At 41.4% G+C, this 23,355-nt stretch overlaps 2 protein-coding genes across 9 annotated transcripts in view; one reads left to right on the top strand and one right to left on the bottom strand.

Moving 5' to 3' along the window:
* Positions 1-13,497, top strand: part of PLEKHG7 (pleckstrin homology and RhoGEF domain containing G7) — a 34,725-nt gene extending 21,228 nt beyond the window's left edge. Inside the window, 8 exon segments of the mRNA XM_074869415.1 lie at positions 1,020-1,135; positions 1,885-1,915; positions 1,918-1,953; positions 4,390-4,416; positions 4,419-4,468; positions 5,770-5,929; positions 10,639-10,739; positions 13,390-13,497. Coding sequence (XP_074725516.1) covers positions 1,020-1,135; positions 1,885-1,915; positions 1,918-1,953; positions 4,390-4,416; positions 4,419-4,468; positions 5,770-5,929; positions 10,639-10,739; positions 13,390-13,497 — 629 coding nt within the window.
* A 2,673-nt stretch (positions 13,498-16,170) lies between these two features.
* EEA1 (early endosome antigen 1) overlaps positions 16,171-23,355 on the bottom strand; it is a 78,375-nt gene continuing 71,190 nt past the window's right edge. For all 8 annotated transcript variants that reach the window (XM_074870736.1, XM_074870731.1, XM_074870734.1 and 5 more), the window contains one exon: positions 16,171-22,991. In XM_074870736.1, coding sequence (XP_074726837.1) covers positions 22,869-22,991 — 123 coding nt within the window. In that variant the 3' untranslated portion in view covers positions 16,171-22,868. The remainder of the gene's footprint in view (positions 22,992-23,355) is intronic.

Raw genomic sequence — 23,355 nt, forward strand, 5'->3', positions numbered from 1 at the left:
CTTGGGTAAATACTCCAATGACAGAATTACCACTTAAGAGAGAGACTCGGGTTCTTTCTCTTCTTGCCAAGTCTTATGAGGAATCTAGCCTAATGGCCACACAAGGAGAACACGTTTGGCACAGAACAGGTCCCATAGGAAAATAAGATGGTTCTGTCACTAGTCTGGGGACTTCTGCTGGGAAAACAGCAGTTTTAGGTGTGGCCCCAAAAGACCATGGGATATCTGGGGAATATTACTGGTAAAGAAATAGGTCCTTCCAGAGTTTAGATAGCTCTGGACCAAGGAAACCAAAGATAGAGGAGTGATCCCTCTTTATTCACAGACACCTGACAAATATCTACCCTCATATTTTGATCAGTGAATCAGTGACATAAGGAACAGTTGCAGTTCCAGCTTCCCCTTCTGGTGTATACGTGTGTATGTGTCTGGAATCATTATCTGCAGTATCACTCAACACAAAAACTTGGAATTTAAGTTGCAGGTCCATTAAAGTTTTCCCCATAATGGCCCTGAATCAGCAAAGACTTAGTCCCCATTTTTGCATTCTAAGGTGCCTCCATCCCAGTTAAATACTTCAGTCACTTCTGGCACCACTTCTCCCAAAACTAATTCTCATTAATTTCAACAGTCTTTTGATCAGGCTGTATATAATGAAAATTATTTTTCTCTCACTACCCCAAAGAGTTTAGAAAGGCAGGATTTTTTTTTTTAAAGAACTTTTTAAGATTACAGTTTAAATGAGCTTTATATGATTCCCCCTGTTCCCAAGTCAGATTAGTAAACACAAACTTTTCATTAACAGTGAATTTAAGCATGTTTGAATGCATGTTTTGAAATTCTGGCTCTGCTGACCTAAGAAGAGTTTAGGCATTTTTTGCAGTGAGGCCAAGATTTTATCTGGGGCTTCACTTATGAGGTGCTTTGGCTTCCACTGAAGAAAATCAGTATTCAGCATCTTCTAGAAACAGGACTGGTTTTGCCAGCCTTGGCAATAACTCATGTTTCACATATTTCAGGGGATCTGGAAGGTAAAGGCAAGTGGTTGGACAACTTTCAGAAGTTTAGGCAGCTGCAAGAGATCATAATTTGGCCTCAGGTCTGGGATTGTGACTAAAGATTCTTTGTCTCAGAGGTAAGCAGTTTTTAAAAGGGCATTTTTCCTTGAGGAAGGTTTAGTTTCCTATCTATCTTTATAGCATGGTCCAAAGTTGGCTGGTTGTCTGTATTCTAGTTACTGGGGATGGCTCTGCTCTAACAGAGGCAGCTGCAGCCTGAGCACTGCAAACACCATAGCTGAACGCAGGCAGTGCACAGTGCCCTGGATGGCAGCATGGGTTGTTCTCAGCTAGCATCCAAGAGAGCACAATCATATGATCCAGGGGGAGTCTCCAGTGTTTGCTTTTAGGGGGGCAGAATGAAGTGGGATAGATGTATTACTACCTTTTTATAAGAATATGAAGTAGAAATTATTTGCATCTTTCACTCCTCAAGCTGAGCCAGAGAAATTTCTATTTACTTTTAAATAGCATTACAAAAAGTTACACAGCATACCTGGGGAATGTGCGCATTTCTGCTATGGTTACCCCCTTACACATACAGGCAGAATTTAAGCAGCATTATGGCAACATGTTCACATGCAGGGCTGCAAAAAACATTAAACTCACTCCAGAAAAGAAAAACCCAGCTTAACATTTCAAAAGTGTAAACACATTTAAGCAATAGCACTGCTGAAAAAACACAACCGTGCTCAGCTATTAGCTGTGTGATGTGACTAGCCTGAGATAAAAGCACGTGTGGTCAGTTTGTTTAACTGCTGGTTGCCTCCCAGTTCATCATCAGATATGCAAGATTCTCCATTCTCTCTCTCTTTTTTGGGTCAAGTGTTTGAAGCAAAGCTTAAGGGAAAACAGCAATGACTTCTCCTTCATGAAGGGAGGCTAACACTAGCAGGTAACATCCCTAAATGTCCTCGTATCAGGGGTTAGCTTAATAGAATAATGTTTTGTTATGGCAGGTCCAGAATGAAACTCTGCAACAGTATTTGGGCAGGTGCAGGAAAGAAATAGCAAATGTGCAGCTTGTCAGAGAGAGACTGAGAAACAACCAAACCGCCAAGAGGATAAGTAATCTGCATGATTGTTTATTGTCACATCTGGATATGCAGTCTGCCAGGTGCTGAAGAAACCAGCTTGACTGGCCAGTGTCTGTCACTCAAAGGGAGTGTTTTATTGTCATGTTCAAGAATGTGGCAATAGGATAACATCAAGTTTAGACTGTCCTATACAAGGTGCCCCATGTGCCCGGGGACAATATCAACATACCTCACCTCTTTGGCACCATATCCGCTATGTGTTTCATTGAAAATTACTGAAAAGTCCAGAGGTTTTTCCTATTTTCATTTCATACTTCATGTCTGTAAAGACTGCTGTTTTGATGGATATCTCAGAACAAGAAGGTGTTATCCTGCCAGGAGGCTGTCTTTTTACGAACAGAGCATTCATACAACATTCCATTAGCTCCACAGGTAGCAGTGATCCCACACAAGCATGTTGATTTCTACAGCACTGCTTACAGCGGTCTGTCACCCTGGCAGAGCAGAAACTCACATCTCCAGTCACACAGACACTGTTTTGTAGCAGGGCACAGGTTTCTTGCTGGGCACAGCTGCTGAAGAATCTCTACCTGCACAGGAGAGGAGGATTTCCTCCTTTCATGAGCAGGAAGCAGAGCTTGGGCAGTTTGGAGAAGATCATCATCTGAAAGGATGCTGAAAGATGGATGCCACGGTGGCTGCAGGGCTGTAGCAATGGTTTGACAAAAATGAGTACAGCCCATGTCTTACATTTCCTTCATCACCACCTCAGGAGCAGGGGTGAAGAGAATAAGCACACAACACTTTCTGTCTCCGGCCACCATTATTAGTGTTATAAAGGGAGCAACAAAAGGGACATGGTCCATTTTTCAGTGTTTTTGTTTTCCTTCCCACATGAGGAGAATTCTAGTAGCAGAGGAGAAGGCACACCACCAGGGACATGGGAGCAGAAGAAAAGGTTGCTGCTGATGTTTAGGGTGTGGCAGGCAGAAGAGAAAGCAAGCCACTCTCCTGCCAATGCTTCCCTCTGCACTCATTGCTCTCTTGATGAGACATCAGCCCCCAGTGCGGGAGGTAAGGGTGGCCATCGGGTGGCCAGATTGCTTTCTGCAATACGTAATTAGAAAATGGAGAAGGAGGTATGAGTGTAACTCTTACCCACCAAGACAGCCAGCTGTCTGCAATCTGTAATATAAAAGTGCCTGGCACTTGGCCACTTGTCTGAATGAAATATCTTTCAAGACAAAAATAGTGAGACAAGAAGTTTTCAAGCCAAACCGTTCAGAACCCATGAAAGTATTTTAGGATCCTGCAAGATTGTCTGGAATAGCTCTGATCAACCTCATTTGCTGTGAAGAATAGCTGGGCATTTCATGCCCAGAGATGCCCTATTGGTACAGAGTAGCCAGAGGAGAGATTATAAAGGATAAAGCCTGCAGCAGAGAAAGGAGGTGATTCTGGAAGTGAAATAGGACAGCAAGTTGGGAACAAAAAGGGAATGAAAGAAAGATTCATGGAAAGGGATAGAAGGAGCCATAAACAAGGAAGAGATCAAAGGACCAACTGCAAATCCAGTAGAGCATCCAGGTTTTCTGCAGGCAGTTGTTTAGAAAATTACTCTTGCTTTTGTTAAATTGCTCCCTATTATTTATTATAATAACATATGAGTTTTCAACATGGTTTGGAGATCAACCTGAACGACTTTGAAGAGTTCTCACAGACATTTGTTGTTATATTTCTCACATCCTCATGATCTCTAAGCTAGGAAGACAAGCCAAAACTATTTTCTGTAGTTTTTGAAAGGTTTTTGTGATGCTATCAATTATTTCATTTCATCACTGCAAAAGCCTGTGAAGAAGGCAGCATACCAGTATTTAAAGGTACCAGAAAAAGGTGCCACTTCCCTATTTCTTTATCTCTTCCATTTTCAGAAGGTTCACTGTTTACCAGGTAGGATTTGTTAATTTATAGCATGCTGATTGTTGTATTTGTAAGTACTCCAGGTGATCCAGGTGACTTTTCCTGTCAGGCAAGTAATTCTTTTTCCATAATGAGATAGCTACTACAAGGTACAAGCATTAGTAGCCAAAATCATCAAGAGACATGATATTTTTAAGCACTGCATTTGAGAGTGCAGACTAGGGGATGAGTAGTTGTGTACTATGTGGGAGACCATTCTTCTTGTTAAAAGCATTTTATAAGATGCAGTGATTCACAGATGTGCCTCATCTTAGAAGTAGCAATTCCTTAAAATAATCACACCACCAAATTGATCTTTTTGTTTTCCTCCTCAGAAAGTGCAAGACTTCTTGATGTCTATCTCTCCTATTCAGTGACTTCCTCTTAATTACCAAAATTAAACATAACAAAAAGGTAATAATGGATAGAGATATACATGGTTGTTGTTATGTTTTTCAGCTTGGTAAATATTTTGAATGTACTTTGGAAGATTGAACAATAAAAATACAAGATGATTAATCAGCATGAAGGACAGGTGATACTTCCTTATGTTAATAGCAAACCATAACTTATTCAAAATCCTGTTTCTAGTCTAAATATGTTACAGGAATACTATGACAAGCAGAATTTACATTACAAGACCTTAATATTTTCCTGGTATTTTTCTGATGTGCTAGATTCCTAAAGCTCAGAAAGGTTTCAAGAATGTAAGAAGTTTTCTAATGCTCCCCTTATGACTCAGTCCAGCAACTTGAAAAATTTAAATTTTTGTCCCAGAGATGGGAGGGGAACAGGGAAATGCTAAAATAGATGGAAGGTTGACTTTTTTCTCAGTTCCAACACTGCCTGTTGATTGTGTCCTCTCTTTGCCTTGATTTCCTGTAGTTTAAAATGGAGATATAATGACTCTTCCTAAGAATATTTTTATTGATGAAAGATGGTATAGAGAAAGTTCTATAGATGCTAAATTTAGCCACGAAAAAAAGGCACTGGATGACCCAAAATTCCTAAAGCTTCAGTGTAGGAGTACATCTAGCTAATTAAGCTTATGAAGATGCTGTAAATTAAAGTTAAGCAGACCTGTGCTAAATCTCAAGAAGTTTGTGTCTGATTTAAAGACTTTTTTTTTTTTAAAAAAAAAAAAAAAAAGCACCTGTTCTGCCTTTGTAGGATAGAGAAGGAATGCAGTGAGAGATCGCAGAACAGCAACACCATCCCATAGCATGGGCAGGAATGAAGGGAGCAGGGATTCAAAGGGCCTGGTGCCCACAGGCAAGTTCTTTGAGAGTTTCCCCGCATACGTGTGTTGGTGACACTTCTGTAAGGTGCTGCGACCTGTCTGGAGCCCAGCAATTGTGTGTTCTGCAAGTATGCAAGGGGACATGGGAAAACGCACCTCCAAGGAATGGAGAAAAGGCCTGCTATTAAAAGAAGAGGGGAGGGGAAGGGGAAAAAAAAAAACATCTTTGAACAACTTTGGCTAACTGTTTTCTGCCTGTGGACTTGTATTATGTTTCTATTGTGTTTTTTTAGTACAAGGTGTGACCTTGCAGGAGAACTGCAGGTACTGATGAGTTTTTCTGAGGTTCCTCAGGCAAATAAGTTGTCTGGGTACCTTTGATAAGAGAAAACACATAATCTAGGGCTGTTTAGTGTCTATACTTCATGAGCAGATGGCAGACAACCAGCTAACCAACTTCATTTTCTATTCCCAGAAATACGGGGGCTCAGACACCAGCTTAATCCCTGTCTGTCCTTCCCTCACTCCTGAGCTGCAGTCCTTCATAAGAGAGGGTGGGTTTTGCACAGTCCTAGACCAGCCCATCCCACTAGACAGACTGATACTGAGAAACACTGACTCCATCCACATTACAGGTATGTGCCCACATGCATTTAAACATCTTCATAAATACCACCTCAGTGCATCACGTACATGGCAGTGTAAGGATAAGACGCTGTTTTCCCACAAACCACCCCCAGATACCTGGAGCGCAAGCGCCGGTGCCTCAGCACTCTTCGGTTCACAGCTCTGCTCTTACTGCCAGGCATGACCTGCTAACACAGATATTACACCCCATGTACACCTGCCTCTAACAGTGACTTTCATGTACAGACCAGTGACTGTCAGATATTATCCATTCACCCCAAAGGAGGTATCAAGACTCCAATGACTTCCTTCTCACAAACCAACTATTTCCTTGCCCTAACTGTCCTAACATGCTCTGTCAAACCATGGGCCTCTTTCCCAAGTATATTTTCAATTCTGTAGTAGTTATGCAGCATTTTTCACTTGTCCCCAGCGCACTGCTCTCCTGAGTGTCCCCACACATGCACAGCAGCAATTTAAGGAGGCTGGAGAGATTTACCTCTTGCTGCTACTCCTACTCACCTCCCCACCAACTACTGAGAGGATGGAAATCACCCACCACACATCAAGGCTTCCTTGGTCACAGGCATCCAAACGCATCACCAGGGGAAAACTACCCCAATAACATCTGCTGCTGTGTCCTTGGGTGAGGAGGAGAGGAGGACTGACCAGCCTTACCCTGCCAAAACAACATCCCTGGAGCCACCAAATCAGAGCTTGGGTGAGGGAGCAGGCATGAAAAATCAGGCCTCCCTTGGCCTGAGCCAAGGCTCTCACACACCTCAGTCTAACACTGCCCAGATCCCACAAGCCTTCTTTACCATAGAGAAATACGAGAAAGGCAAATCTCCAGGCTCCAGGCCCTGTCAGCCATCCTAATTCTCAAGACTGAGAGGAAAAGCTCAGAGAGCTAGAGTGCTCTGTAGGAAATCAATAGCTATGGAAAATAAACCTAGAGCCCATAAAATTTATGATAACTTTGAAATATATTCACCCAGAGTAATTAGCATTCAGCATCAATGCTGATAGGAAGTAAAGGTAGGCAATAAAAGGCAAATGACTAAAGATGAGATAAGGGGATGAACACAGAGTAAAATAACCTTTTTTAAATGTGCTCCAGGCACTGTCTGTCTGCCTGTGGTTGTGCAATTCTCACCCCTCCCTGCCGGGCTGCTTGGTGCTACCTGTGATTCCACCCAACTTTCCCTGAGCTATACACCAATCTGTGGAGATAAGGACTGCTAACGTTAAGGCGCCCCCTTAACGAGCCTGGCTCCTGCCCCTCCGGAAACAGTTTTAACGGTCCATCATCTCCTAATGGCCTGGCACACCTGTGCCTGGGATGTGGTCAAATGGGAACAATAAAAGAGTTGCACATTCATCAAGTTCTTGTGCAACTGCTGGAAGGCACCAGAAGGTATCTGACAATAGTCAATTATCTTGGACCCTATAAATAGTGACCATAAGGGAGACCCTTTGAGCTCTGCTGGATCGCAGCGGGCCTGTGACCAGCATCTCCCCTGAGCTGGGACGCCTCTCAGGTATCAAAACCCTTAAGGTGTCATCTGCTGCCAGAGCTGACGGAAGGCCAGGGTGAAGTCCACCCGCTCGAGTCTCAATGATCGCCCGTTGAGGAATGCCAAGGCATTGTGAGTATTTGCTCTAAACTCGAGAAGAGGGAAATTTTTCTTTGAGCTAGGTTCTCTTTCACCCGTTCTTTCTCTGTTTATTGGTGTGTGAGTATGTACTTCATTCTACTGGATCCAAATACTTTTGTTTCTGTGTGTGTGTTTGTATATTTTGTGTATGCACATGTATATATGTATAAATTAAGGTACCGTTAAGTAAGTTAGTGTGAATCTTGTCATTTCAGAATCTGTAAATAAGTTGCTTTTCTTTCTTTCAACATTTCTGAATTATTTTGTAATGATAAATTGCTGTTATTAATAAATCTAGTTTTCCTACTAAATCATTACCGTTTCAAGACTTTCATCCGCGACACTGCCCAACGAGCCTCCCTACCAACGCAGCAGAAATGAAGCAAATGAAGCGTCCACCTCTCACCTACAGGGTGGAGGGGAGGGCAGCCCCACATTCCTGCCTAAACCCAGACTAGATGCGAGGTCGACAGCTTCTGGGTGCTGGAGAGGGCAGTGCAGCCACCCTCCAGATTGCACATACAAGATTGGGCATAAAAGCCATAATGGAGATAGGAATCAGATTTGGGGATTTTTTTTCCAAGCCAGCATTTCCTACAATCGGCGATTTCTAACCAGGGTCCTTCTATCCCCATGATTCAGTTGTAACAAGCAGAATAGACAAAAGTTACCTGCTGCACCCCAGCCCAGGCTCTGGCCATTCGTTATGGCCCTTCCCTGCACTCTGGACCTTATTGCCTGACATCTCTCCCATATATTCCTACCAGCTTTATTACAGCTGTAGCTATGCCAGACTCCATTACTTACCTGTACTCTTGTAACACCTTGGAAGCTCCATCCTAATACAGGACCCCTTGGAGTGAGGTACAATAAAAAAAGTGAGAAAAATTACTGTAAGGAGCTCACAGCTCAGATTTCCACTATTTTGTGTAAAACAAGAAGCAAAACTTCCAGTGTCAATGGAAAATGCCCCTTTGCATGGAAAAAAAAGAAAAAAAAAAAAAGATTAAATATTGTCAGGAATGTGTGACCTTGAGGAATGCTGCCAATTTATTTGCAGTCTCAAGGAGACTTTTACTACTGGTGGCAGTAAAAGATTATTGTTCTCAGAAAGGGCAGCATGTGACTTGTAGTGATCCGTCATGTTAATCAAAACCGAAATCCTGATTTTTGATCTAACAAGTACTTTTGTTGCGAGTTGATCTCACTTTGGAAAGAAACATACCTCAATACAAGGACTAGGAAAAAAAAAATATATTGCAATATCATAGAAATACCCTTTTGGCAGCAGACAGGAGGCTGATAATTATGCAGGGTATTTCTAGCCCAAAGCCTGCCTTGTATCAGTTGAAGCATAAGAGGTATAATGGTGTGCTCATACCTGGGAAGATATCCTAATGGCAGATCTATCTGCAAATGCCAGGACTTTGCACAAGAGATGTAACTTTGCATGTAAGTGTAATAGTAGGAATCCATCTCTGAAGATAGTAAGCAGCAACATACTTTATGATTAGGAAACTGCTTTCCTTTTAACGTTCTGCTCTGGATTTGATCTTTGCAATTGCTTATTATTGCTCCACTAATAATGCTTTACACTAAGTTTGGAGGAGCCAGACCAACTGGTATGTCACTGTATTAAAGACTGGTAATCTTTGCAGTTGCAGAATTTCTTTTACAAAACATTACTGAGAGCCTTATGCCAAGCATTGCCCAGAAAATTCATTTTTAGGACTGCAAAGTTGCATTTCCCATTGACCACAGACAGATGGAAGGCATGAGTTCTGAAACATATGCCCCCTACTGCTACAAATTTCCACCAATTTGTCGCATTAATTAGTCTGTGCTCCATTTTCCTTTTCTATAAAACTAGAACTATAGGACAGTTTATCTTCCAGAAACATTCTGAGGTCTGACTGTAAAGCACTTCGAAATGCTTGGACAAGAAGCGTTACCCAGCAGCAAGATATTCTACATAGCACAAGGCTTCAGAGGAAACTATATGATCTAGATAAGGTTATCAAACTGTAAGGTTATCAACTGTAATAGACAAAAAAATACTGCCTTGTCTTGGCAGCTCGAGATCCGTGCTCTCCTCAGGCTGTGTGGGTTCAGGAGCAGGGCTCCGCTTAGGGCCACCACTCGCAGGGAGGCAATCCCACACCTTGCTTGCCATCGCTTCCTTTACAGCAGTGTCAACTCTAGCTAAAAAAAAGCAACACCATGTGCAACCACGTGAATCTGGTGCATTGCAACAGGTTGCTGTGCCCCACTCCCTGCTACTAACAGCCCACCCAAGCATGCTTGCCTTCTGCCACAGGATTTTGGCTACCTGAAGATGCTTTCCCCTCCTCGTCCCCTAAGCTTGTTTCACAGCAGACTTAAGCCACCCCTTCACTCTGGACATGTGTCATTGGTGCTGATTTGACCCCTTGCAGGGAAACCTGCTACATGATGCTCAAAGTCATCTGCAGGACCCAGGAGATGCTCCTGTCAGTGATTAACTTCTCCTGCCGATGTTTGGCAGGAACCAGAGTGCTGCTGGCAACATGCCTGGCCCTGCAAAACACTGCTGCCAGCAGCCAGCTGAGGCCACCCCAGGCAGCAGCACTGGCTCATGCACACACCCCAGGGAGAACACCCAAACCCACCATCAGCCACTTCCCTACATGACAGCTGTCATACAGACCCATTTGAAACAAAATAAAAATGGGGCCTTTCTTTTTTAAGTTTTGATATTTGTTTTTCTCTAACTTCAGCTTTGATTTAGTCCACTTTGAATGAAAACTTGTCTTAATGATCCTCAGCTAGACTCAAAAACACCTTAGGTGCACAATGATAAAGTAATTAAAAATAAAACAAATGCAAGCAGAAGTAACTTTTTGAAATAACAAAGCTTCCCACACAAAAAAAACCCCTAACCCTATCAGTGTGCATTGCCCTATGAAGAATCAGAAAAGATGACTACGTGTATCATTTCTTTAATCATAATCAATGTGATGTAAAATTGGACTAACAGCTGCATGAGGGAATTTATATCACTTCTTAATATTTTTCCACAGTCTTCAGCCTGGGAAATGCTTTCCTAATACAGCATGAAAATAGGTATCGTCAGTGCATAGCAGTCTTCTTGTCACAAGCTCAGACGAGACTGCCAAGGTAAGTAACACACTTTTTTTTTTCTTCTCTAATTACACAACTATGCCTTCCCTAAATGAGGATTGCAGCCTAAAAGCACCTATGTTGCAATAAGAATCTATTACAGCTGTGACACTTGACCAAAGCCAAACAAAATAACACCCCAGTGCTCTGGCTCACACATTTGTTACAGAATTTTTGCTGTTGAACATGTACCAATTTTATATCAGGGTTGATAGCAGGTCATATTCTTGTTGAAAAACATTATCATTTCTGATTGCTAAAGAAAAGCCATTTCTTGTGTCACAGAAATGAAGACGGTCAGCCCCTCCAGAGAAATCAACACCAAAACACCCCCCCACACCCAACTGATATGCAGTAGTACTCAATCAGAAAACTGTTATCATGCTCATCTATGCACAACACACATCTTGCAATTTCAGATCAAACAGATGGTATGATTAATTCCACTGTTATATAAATTTACCGCTCATTTTCACACCGCATTTCTAGTAACAGTGCTACATACAACATCTGAAAGCATGGTAGGCACTTCACAGAAGTATTTTTTTTCTCCTGTAAGTTGAATTTCATTCTCTAATACCTAATGCACAGAAATTTGACTAACGCTAACATTAATTCTTAAAAGTAAAATGCAGTAGATAAACTTTTTCATGGAAGAGCAGTGAGTGAATTCTTTCCATTTCCAAGTCACTGGTTGGTACTTGGAATAGGTATCTACTATAGGGATCTACTCAAGGTGTTGTTATCTTCTCCTGTTATTGAAGTATCACCTTTCCCTTCCAAAGCTGCCTTCACACCAGGTGGCTACCATCTTCTCAAAGTCTCCCAAGTCCAGTTTATCAAAGGAAAAACCCTGCAGTGAAAGGTTCTTTTCACCTGGATGTGGTGGCATCACTGCATTTTGTTGACTTTGGGCACTCTAAGCCCTAGGAAAGGTAGACTTTCCAGCACCAGCTGAATAAACTACCTTATTTTAGCTCCCAGGAAGCTAAATCTTAGCACGATCAATACATTTTGTAAAGAAACTGCTAGGCAAGATGAGCTCATGGGTTTAGCTAACATGATTCTGGAAGGCAGACAGGAAGATGATCTGGATAAGATTGATACTGGCGAGGGCTGTCAGACCAGGGCCTCGAGCTAGCTAAGCTATATCAAAATGGAGACAGCAAACTGAATGAAACCGTACATGCCACATTCCCATTGATTCATCCCAAGCAGAGGGCTGTTACGCTACAAGCTGCCTCTTAGATTTCCTGATTTTTATGAAGTGCCTGCCTCGGCACTCCCAGTTCACCCTGCCCACCTGCCTCGCACTGCCATACTGCGCTCTGCTGACTGCATGGGGACCACGCGCAATGCATTGAGCGCAGGTGCAATGAACCCCTTGCCTCACTCCCACTTCTCTCTCAGAGACCCAACACTCAGCAGACACATGAAAACACAGACCTGAAATACGCTGCTGTTGCTCATCCCACCCCTACCACTGTCCTGCCCTCCGTTCTCTTCCCCCCATCCCCCCCATTTCTTCCCTGAACCTTAAAAAGCTCAACAGTTTAAATCCTGCCTCCTACAGGTTTATGCAAACCCCTGCACAACCACCACACTGCACATCAGACCCTCCTTTGCCAGCAGCTCCAGAGGGACCAGAGCAACCGCCGCATGCCAAAGCCAGGCTCTGTGCTCTGCCAGGCATGTGCAGACTCTTCTCACATCCTCTGCTGGGACTCCTTAGACCTGTAGGTCATCCAATTTATCTCTCCAGCTTTCTATTTTTCAAAGTGATGTCTTTAACTTGTTCAGGGTGTAAACACACACAACAAACAACTAGATGGCTCAATAACAAAATTTATGAATCCCAGCACAGCATGAAGTAGAACAGGCTGCCCCTTCTCATGCGTTTCTACTCTTTGCATCAAAACTCAGTGTCTCTACATGCATTACAGCAAGGAGAGCAGCTCCTGACTAGGCAAAATCCCTAGGGTGGGAGAAGCACAGCTAGACCTTAAGCTTATATTGCTGCCAACTAATTTGTAATGTCTAATCATAGCAATACAGAGACAGCTCAGCTTCTGCAACCAGACCATCTAGACTAGCACAGAGAGAAGGAAGTATTTTAAATCCATCTCTCCAGCCATCACCCCCTGCCCTCATACCTGGATGACAGCAGATGCAGAGCTGAATGCTGTCAGTGTGATGCTAGAAACTGAAATTCATGTGGCAGCACATGACAGATCTCAGAGGTGGACAGAACTTGTGATACTGACAGCACTGGGGCTGTTCTCATCACAGGAACAGGGAGCCCAAACTGCAGGGACTGCATTAAACTAATAAATATTACACAAAAACATGTGAAACAGCCTGCAGCTGCAACTTCACCATTACAAGCAAACAGAACATTAAAATCCTACCTTCCAACCAAAAAGGAAACCTTCACTGGAAATCCTTGGCCCCAGACACAGGCTCCAGTGGCATGTAGTGGCCTGAGGAACTGGGAGTCTCAGTTCTGGGGTAATTCATTTTCACTTCAGGAATTATGTGCATGGGCCTGAAGAAAAGATAAATAAAACCAAAGGCTCTGGGTGTTTATGTATCTGAATTACTGGAACTTTTTTAGATTGTCTTGGTTTACAAATAATTTTTTCTTGTTACAGAAAACATGTTTGTCACAGATAGAAACAGCAATCTCCAATTACACCACGCAACATGAAACCAAGAAAAGCACTGCTTTCTGCTTCCCAGATGAATCCTCTGAAATTTAATAATGTCAGCATGACACCAACAGAGCCAGTGGAAGACTACTGTGGTGATAACACAGTTATTTCTTCCAGCATGCCTTAAGTTTCTGACACTAACAAATTTCTGACTTGACTAGAGAGAATTGAGGAGTTCTGACCAAGTGATGTAGGAATAAACTGGAGGGAGGAAAATGAGCCATGCAATACACGTATCACTCTTAGATGTTCCTTTGCTTCAGCTAGGGGAAGGCTCTTGCCATCCAGGGAAGTTTGTTTTAATACAGCTTGTCATTTCCTAGAAAGCAGGACAGGGGAAAAAAACCTATGTTGGTGAGGAGAACCAGAGAAGTCTAGAAGGGTTATTCCAAGAACATTCAAATTGTATTAATAAATTTCATGAAATTAAAATTGTGTAACCATAGCTCCCAATCGTTATGACTCTCTACCTACTAAACTATAATATCACAAGATGGTTTTTGCATTAACATTGAGCTTGTAGAGGCAGATCAGTAAAAGCTTGTATTTTGCTGACTCCCCATTAATTTTTAAAATGAGATTATTTAAGTTTCTTTGGAAAAGGTCATAATTACATATAACATTCTGTTAAACTAGAGATGTTACAGAATATCCAAAAAGAAAGAAGTGCAATGATGGGTTTTACTGGGTTTTTTTAACTGAGGTTTTTCACTACTTTATTATCAGCAGATCTGTCATTATGCATTGTTCACACCCATTACAGCATTAGAGTTCAAGTTTGCTTCACAAACTGAAGTGTTAAACCATTCAATACTTCATTGCTATCCCAGATCTGTGGTTCACAGAGCAGAAGTGTGCCCCTGTTAATCATTTTATTTTTGCCTCTTTTTGAGGTACTGAAGGAGTTCCACAGAACAGCCTGAAACTGTTTGCTACAACATTCATGCAGGTTACTACCACGGACGGAGGGTGCTCTCACCAGGTTAGCCTTGGCTAAGCCCCCGAGATTAGCCATAGTCAAGACAGAAAGAGAGACTTCCCTAAAGCCACTCTAAGTGACTGTGGCACCCCACTTTCTGTCCCTAATCAGCTAGTCTCCCTCAGCAGAAAAGTTAGCCCTTAGAATATCCCCTCAGTGTTAGAAATTACTTCAGGGAGAACTGAACAGAGAAGCCACATAGATGTGGACTATGCTGAAGAACGCAGGAGTGCCCTCCCAGTCATTCACATTATTCACAGGAAAGTCAGCATTCACCTCTACTCCACAATCGAATTAAACATGAGTTCAGCTGTTGCCCTAACCCCGCTCTCTCCCCAGCTCCACCCATGAGAACATGATGGTACATTTTATCCACTTGAGCTGGTTCACCTGTACATACAAGCTATGGTCTAGAGGCTGTACATATGTACGTACTTACCTGGTTCGTTAGTCTCCAGACACAGCCTACGCTGCTGCAGTACACATTCCAGCTCTTCCCCCCGTGCCTGTGATGGGCAAGGTTTTGTCACAGCTTCCTGGGAAAGGAACAGCCACTCAGGCTCCATAGCAAGTGGTGAAAGTGTAAGGCAGCAGAGCAGAACAGAGTGGAAATAGCAAATCTGCTCCAGGACACCACTCAAGCTGCAACCACTTAGCCACAACTTGGCTTACACAGCTGTGCTCAATATCCCTGATCCCAAGCTCAGCTGGACACCATGTCACACCCTCCCCTTTCCATCCTGGTGCCTCATCAAAACCTCACAGTACCTTGAAACCAATGCTGGTAGGACAGAAAGCTATTTCAAGCCCAGAGAAGTCACACCTGACAAACTAAGCTTTGCGCTTTGTGCACTGGCAGAAGTGAGGGGGTGTTTTGCATCTGTGTATTTTTGCCAAAAACAACCTTAAGCACTCAGTTTACCAGACAACTAAGCAATCCCAGAGATTCAGTATTTCCTGGAGGCCCGCACATCTTCAAGGAGGACACCCCAGAGGAAGGAAGTATTCACACACAGGCTGTCGTTAGGGAGACGTAAACTCAACAGGCTCTCCTGTGGTCTGGAGAGAATGATGCCTCAGAAAGCAGTCAAGGCAGAAATTAACTTCCCAACTCGAATTGCCTTGCAGGAGACCTCTTCTCTCCATACTTCTCCACTGTCTACACAGAGCCCCTAGGAAGATCTGCTTCAATAGCTAAACACATTTTTATGTGAATGCCTCCACAGTTCAATAGTAGCTTTGTCATGGGACTGATCACACACACATTAATCACCTGGCTTCTCTCTGCAATGCAGCTCCACCCTGAAAGGTTTCCATCTGACAAGCAAGCCCTTCATTAATCTAAAGAACTAAACCAAGTGCTACTTTCGAGTCTTCCAGTTATGCTAGTTGTCCAACAGCACTGAATGTGATGTCTGGACACAGCCAGGGACAGAAGGACTTTAACTGAATGCAGGATACTCAGCGGCTTTGTGCAGTTATTGGGAATGGGAAAACTACTCTGAATTTAACCTGTGAAAATACAGATTTGAAAAAGTCATTATCACTGCTGCCTCAGGAACATGAATGATTTTGTTGCAGCTCCCCACAAGTTTAAGAAACTGGAGCATTCAGCTTGTTCTTAGATGTGTGGCTTCCCAACAGTTCATTCACAAAATGATATATCCCTCATTTCAAAGTAGCTTTGCCATCTGAAATGGGGCAAGGTAGTTTTGAATGACAGAACTGGTCTATTAGAAAGGTCTAATTTATTTTTTTTTTATTGTCATTAATCATTCCTTTAACAGGTTAGAAAACAAAAATGACATTTCAATAACATTTCATCATAGTTTTTACAGAACTGGTTGATGCATGGTGTCATCTTCTCATCCAAATCCACAGCCACCTTCCAAATCGCAGAGTTTAGGAATTACAGTGCACGCTGGACTAAATTCTTTTACAATGTAAGGCACAACTACATGACCACAAGTAGTAAACACAAACACTGAAAATAGAACTTAAGAGAATTGAACTTCAATTAAAAAGAAACAAAACCAAAACACACTCATGCAAAAAAAAAAAAAAAAAAAAAAATATCTATCTACACCTACCAAGATGGTATGATCCAGTTTAAAAGAAGTGCAGTACTCTGTAGTTAAAACTGCAACATAAGGCTAGTATAATACATTACCTCTAAATACTGGGTAAGAACTTATAACTTTTTCCATTTCTATTTTATACAATTATACAGAAATTAAGTTGTATGCGCAATATTCACATCTGCAGTAATAAACTGATCATTAAAATTCAGAAAAGAGGCAAACAAAACAATGTAATTTGTGGCACGCATCCATTACAGAATACCATTCATCAAGTTCACATCTTGAGTACTGAAGAAAAAAAAGGACAACTAAATTAATGGTACATTTGGTGAATGAGGTTATCTATAGCCAAATGACAAAGATGCATACAAAATTGTTATACCCAGCAGACAGTGATTATGAAAGCTTGTGGTTATGATTTATTTCCTGTCCAGCAGCTAGAGTGTGCAAGATTAAAACTACATAAGTTAAAAGAATACAACAGAGTTTATAGTAACTTGAAACTATTGGATACTTTCAAACACATTAAAAAAGAAAGACTTAACTTTTTTCCTTTTTGGTGATCAACTTTTGCAATTTTGGCATTCACTATAACTTTTACATAACATGACAGTGAGCAACCCTTATTAAACTTACCTAATGTTTGAATTTCACGCTGAGAGGTAGTTTAAATGAAATCTTATGTAACAGCATCAAATGGTGGGGTTTTATGATTTTTTTTGTGATTTTTTTTTTCTTTTCTTACAAAAGTGACAAATCCTATACAAGCAGCATTTTGGACACATTACTATAAAAAGTTCTGGTATTTGCTAACCCAGCGAGACATTCTTTCAAACATCCCTTTTGCGCCAGGAATCAAGCTTTAGTACTTTGCCGTAAAGCCAACAGCAGGAGCCTGGACCTGCCAGCACTGGCCTGTTGACATATAACAATGAACACTTTCCCAGCCCTCTCTACCCAAAAAAGGCAGGAAATACAGATTAATTTGGTTTTAATTTAGGTCACAGGGGGAGGAAAAATTGGAAAACACGCCTACCAGGCTTCTGCTTTCTTAGTAATGTTGATCCAAAAGGGTTATCAGGGCTTCAGTAACCTTCAAATGAGCAGATAATCCTGTATCTGCTGCACAGTGAGTGCATAGTATGTGGTGAGCTACAGACAAAAGGCAGAGTTTATTACATTAACTAGTACCTATCCTCCTCATTATTGTGATCTTAAGTGGCATCTTATGTTCTTTCTAAAGATGCAAACCTCTTTATTCAGTGTCCCTTAAACAAAAAAAATACCCCCAAAACTGAGTTTTTGTGGCGGGAATATACTATCCAATTATTGCTGTTTTTCAAAAGTACACCATTTAGTGCTTTTGGAGAGGCTGTGGTTGGACAATAATCTTAAACTAATCCTAGAAGTGATGCTGAGGTCAAGACCAAAAATTGAGAATTAGACAACTGGCAAGACCGTTGAAAATACATAAAATTCATGTTTTTTCATTTTATAATCTTAAAATGAAGCTCTACAAAGACAACATGTGTGTGTGACTACATGGTTTCTGTTGTTACATGTGCTCTCAGATGATGATCGCATTTTTGGTACAAAGGAATTACGAGTGCAATTGTCCTTACATAGCAAGGGGCCAAATGTAATACAGTGAAAAGTCCAGCTGAAGATAAACCTTCTGTCCATTGATTACAGCGAACACATGCAATGCAAGTTATGCCATTCCACCTCCTGTAGATTATATTCAGTTAGACAGCAAAAAGTGCGTAGTGCAAATGACAGTGTTGTTTCCTAGTCCTCCAAGAATATCAGAGGGGAAGGAGTGGTACTTGGAGGAGTAATTTATCAGTTTCAACATACTCAAACCATGGTATCATTCTCCTTGGCACAGTTTATACTCTGTTTGAACTTAAGCTCCAGCAGTTTTCTGTCTGCCACTGAGTACTGGTCATAAATTTTTTAAGTTTTGCAACGAGCATTTGTTCCCACTTCACGTTTAACTGACATTTAACAATCCAGAAAAGTACTTGAATTTTCCAGGTCCCTTCTTTAGGAATGTCATATCTCTTACATCTAGCATAAGAGACTCAATTGCTCTTGCTAATGTAAAACAAACACAGCAAGGTTACTTCATGTTTCTGTTCCCAAATCCCTTCTTGCTTCACTAAGAAAGCTTTTCCAGTGAGGATTCACAAATAATCCTAATTGTCCCAAACACAACAAAAATAGTTATTCATTGTTCTTCTGTACCTAGCACTCCACACTCCGTGGCAACTTGGTTATTTGACACCTTCCAAAACCAGAGGAAAAAACCCACACTGTACCCTAGAGCCTTGGACTCTTGTGCCAGACAGTGAAGCCAGCTGAAAAATGAGATCCCTCTAAACCTCTTGCCTCTGTTGGAAGCTGCAGCAGAAAATTCCTTTTGTCTCTTCATCTGCAAACAACAACTCTTTCTACTGTGACTCATTAATTTTATCCTCTTTGTTCAACCTTTGTAGAAAGGGGAAGATTACTGGAGGGAAGGAACACATGGGGAAAAGAAATTAATAACAGTGAAGCACAGCCAGCTAAGATCAAAAGCCTGTTGCTGACCTCTGCAATGCTACCTGCCTCCAGAAGGGTTGCAGGACAGAAGTATGAAGTATTTATTGCTGACACGAGGCTGGAATAGAACAGTAGGATTTGGCATTTTGGAGGCAACAACACAAGGGATTGTGGCTCTTTGAGAAGAGAGGTGATGTCTCCAGGAAGTTAAAGAACCTCTCCCCACCCTTAAGACTATCCTTTACGCTTTCCCGATTGCCTCTGGAGCTTGTCTCAAACCACGTAGCAGCTGGTCTCTTATATTCTGCTCCCCCAGCAATTCTGGAAGTGGATGGACTGTCCTGCAGAGGGGACAGTGTCAGGAACAAACCCCACACTTCACTGTCCCATTACGGATGCCATGGTAATGGCTAGTAATCAAAGACAGCTTGAGGATCCCACACACCTAACTGGTTTTACCATTATTTCCACCTCTTGTTCTATAACGGCCTCTCTTCAGTGCATCAAGCAATCTGGTTCTTGCTAGAGGCTGTTAAAACACATCACTGTGCATCCTCCAGTTCCTCTTCTGCCATTTTATTAGCTTTTCCCTCTGTTCCTGTGTTTGCAGTCTGAAAAATCAGTGCATTAAACTATTTTGTCTGGAATCCTTCAGCTCAGTGTGGTAAAAGTTACCAGGCTTTTTACTAGGTTTTCCTATTACTTCTATTTTAAAGCAGGTGCAACTAAACCCCCACATTCCTACTGAAATATATCCATCAAAACAGTCAGACTCTGCAAGCAGATATATAAATACAAAGCTTTTCACCTTCCAGTTTCCCTTATTATGTATCTCACAAGTCATTTTACTGAGCTTGAGCTTCCAACCTGGTAGCATTATACAATCTAGTATACCATCAATTTGTCAACAAATACAGATCCCCACTAAGAATCATAATCACAAAAGAAGGAGAATAAGATTTAGAAATGGAGTCATAAATTTACTCCAGTGAAAAGCTGTAGAAATCCTATTGCTGCAGACTCAAAGCTCAAGAACGAATGTTTCTACCCTACCACTGTTCCTCTAGATTTCAACAATCCCTCTTTCTACAAATGTGTGTTTGAAAAGCATTTCCATCCTCTCAAAAAAGTTGGTCATATAAACCTGGTCAGCAAAAAGCAACCTTCAGAAATTGAGCTGGTTTTGCTCCTGAAGCTGAGGAGCTCCAGACCGAGGTCTGATCTGCGGTCAACCAACCGCCCTGCTTCAGCAGCCAGCTGAGTGAGGCAACTCTGCTTGTCTTTACACAAAGGCATCCCAAAAGGCTGAATTAACAACCCTACTAGAGCTTCTACCACTTCCTCTTTACTGCAGAACCTTCTCCTCAGCTTTCACAGGTTCCCATTCAAAAACAAAATGCCTGAACACAAGTGACTCTTTTAACCATTTTCCTAGCTCCCCCTGAAATACTTCCATCTCCCTCTGCCTCATGCATTTTGCCCTTGTGCAGTTGTGGGAAGCTTCTCTTCCCTCGCAAAATCCCTTCTGCTCCACGTGGTTGTCCTTCAGGCTGAGTGCAGCACGAGGCTCCGTGTATTACACCACAGGGCAGAGTGCATCTAGACTGGAACTCACATCTTTACTTTTCCCACATTTCCTAAGTCACATGTCAGACAAAGACTCAAAAGGAAACTCTTTGGATTCTCTCAATAAATAAATAATTAAAACAATTCCCAGAGGCAGAGATTCTGCTTGTATTTTCTATTCAGAAGATTCTTATGCCATGAGAATGAGGACAAACAGCGAGTCCAGAGGCTCTGTTCATATGGAATCATTGCAGCAATTGTTTCTTTTGAGCAAGCAACTCTCAAGTTCAGACCAGAAAGGCAGGTCAATATTTCACATAAACCATGGTTGTATCCCAAACCCTTTTACACTGAGGAGAACCAGTTACATAATTCAACTGGCTTTTGGGAAATAAGAATTTAATTTTAAGAAAACTCCTAAAGGAAGACTCCTTGAGGCTGAAAACGTAGAACTAGACAGGTAAGCTAAGAAGGGATATGAAACATATAGATCACTACTTCTGGAGAAGAGGGATTATGAAGTTTTTTCACCTGAGAGTTAATCAGGACTAGACATTTTTCACAAAAGAAAATCTTCATTCACATATAGAGCTGTCAATGGATAAAAGCAAACGAACCTGCCTTATGATATCTAAGCTTCCATCATTGTGACAGAATTTGATTCCTTACCTCAGGTAAGTAGTAGAGGAATTGAGGACATGGTCCTGTTCTCTGAACAGCTGGCACAACTATGGAAGACACAGAAGGGCCTGGGGCGTGGGGAATTTATGAGGGTATTTAAGACAAAGGGTCCCTAAATATTGGAAGGAATAACCCCTACTCAGAAGAAATAACCCTAGCTGTTTTGAAATACCAGATACAAAGGGAAGAAGAGTTAGATACAGGCAGGCAGGAATGAACAGGTGTAAATAAAAATCACATCAAAAAAGAAGTTTGGAGCCTATATGAACTCTACAAGAAAGCTCTGTTGCACGTACAGAAAAGAAAATATGAATAAATATCTAAAGATGTATATATTGGCCTCTTACTTAGAGCTGTCTGGCTTATAACTAAGCTAGTAGCAGGAGAGTCACACCACTGTTCTGAGCAGATTAAATCATATAACATAACATCTAAGACCCCACTGGTACTGGGGGGCAGATGGAGCAATGGAAAACAGGTTTATTGGGTGTATCAGGAGTTCAGCTTCTTCCACCAAAAGCTGAGGGAAGGGACACAAGAAAAGGTCAGATAAACTGCAGCAGTGTCAAAAAGACTTTTTCTTAATAGGATACCTAGCATGGAAGGTCTAGATGTTTCTTAGAAGCACAAGGACTTCTCAAGGCTTCCAGGGTATGGGTAGGGGGAGAGATGTGCTACAGGCTACTACCAGTATTGTTTGTTTGCTTTTAAAAACCCACACATAAGGGTTTTTGGAATATTAAAATCCATCCACCAAATACGTCAAAGCGAAATCAACAAATACAGGATGGAATATTGTAATATATCATGTAATATACCTACAATGTCAGCTAAACTTTGTTTCATCATTTGTTCACACATACTCTCTCTCACACACACACACACAGAAACTATGCAATACAGTATGTGTATGGATGTTCCAGTATCCAAGCACTGTAGTTGGATAAGGACTCGGATGCTGATACTACAAGTTCTAAGTGGGCAAATAAAACCAAATTGGAGTTGAGTCCAGCCATTACCCTCACTGTGGAGTTCAAACTTTAGAGAGAGAAGTCCAAGAACCAGAGAGATAGAAAGAAAACAAAATCACAAGGGGTTATAAAGAACATCAGATATGCAATCAAATGCAACAGTTAGTTATGCTTTCACAGCAACATTTGATACATAAAATCCTCACAAGTTTTTGTGTCTTCCTTTTTCTTTGAAGGAAACAAGAATAAACTGCAATATCACAAACGCTGTTTCTCTTGAACAAAAAAATAAAAGATAAAAAAATACATTGTTACTCCTCTGTTTAAACTTTATTTACAAATAACTGGGTATTTCTAATCTAGACATAGAAGCTCCTTCCAGGATAAATGGCAGTAAGCTAAGGATGATCTGAGCTCATGTCTCACAAAAAATACAATAGTTTTACTTGGTATCAATAAACATTTTAAAATATACTAAATTTTACCAAGTGTTACAATCATTGTCCAAACTGAATAGTAGTCTGAGTGCTGAATGAAGTGCAACAACAGAAATTATAAATTTTAGTGTAACATTTCTTTGTCACTCACGATAGCCAGTTATCCTTGCAAGTCATTAAAGCAAGTATCACAGACTCGGACAGGCTTCTTAGAAGAAGGAGTTAAGGCATTCTTTGCTGAGCACTCAGCACAAAAGATATTTCCACACTGTCTACAGTGATGCTGTGAAAGAGAAGAAACATACATGCTGAACATCAATGACAGGGCATCGATCACTAAGAGATATCGCTATCATGTCAAGTCAACTCTCATGTTTCAGAAGTTAGTTTGAATTTTTAAATAGTAGTTACATAGCACACAGAAGGGCACAGGACTAGATCCTTTCTAAAGGGTACAGGAGTAAAATATTCAGAAGCGCTTGATGCAGTTGGGAGACTATGCCAGTTTCAGAAATGAACTGGTTGAAGTTAATCCTCCTCTTGAGCTTGTTCTGGTCACATAAAACATGTTGTTCTTACATGTAACTACCTGCTTTCACATTGAGAAGTAGTGTTGAATCGAAGGATCCAGCAGCCTTTGTTCAAAG

This window comes from Strix uralensis, chromosome 5 (genome assembly GCF_047716275.1).
Source record: "Strix uralensis isolate ZFMK-TIS-50842 chromosome 5, bStrUra1, whole genome shotgun sequence".
Taxonomy (NCBI): domain Eukaryota; kingdom Metazoa; phylum Chordata; class Aves; order Strigiformes; family Strigidae; genus Strix; species Strix uralensis.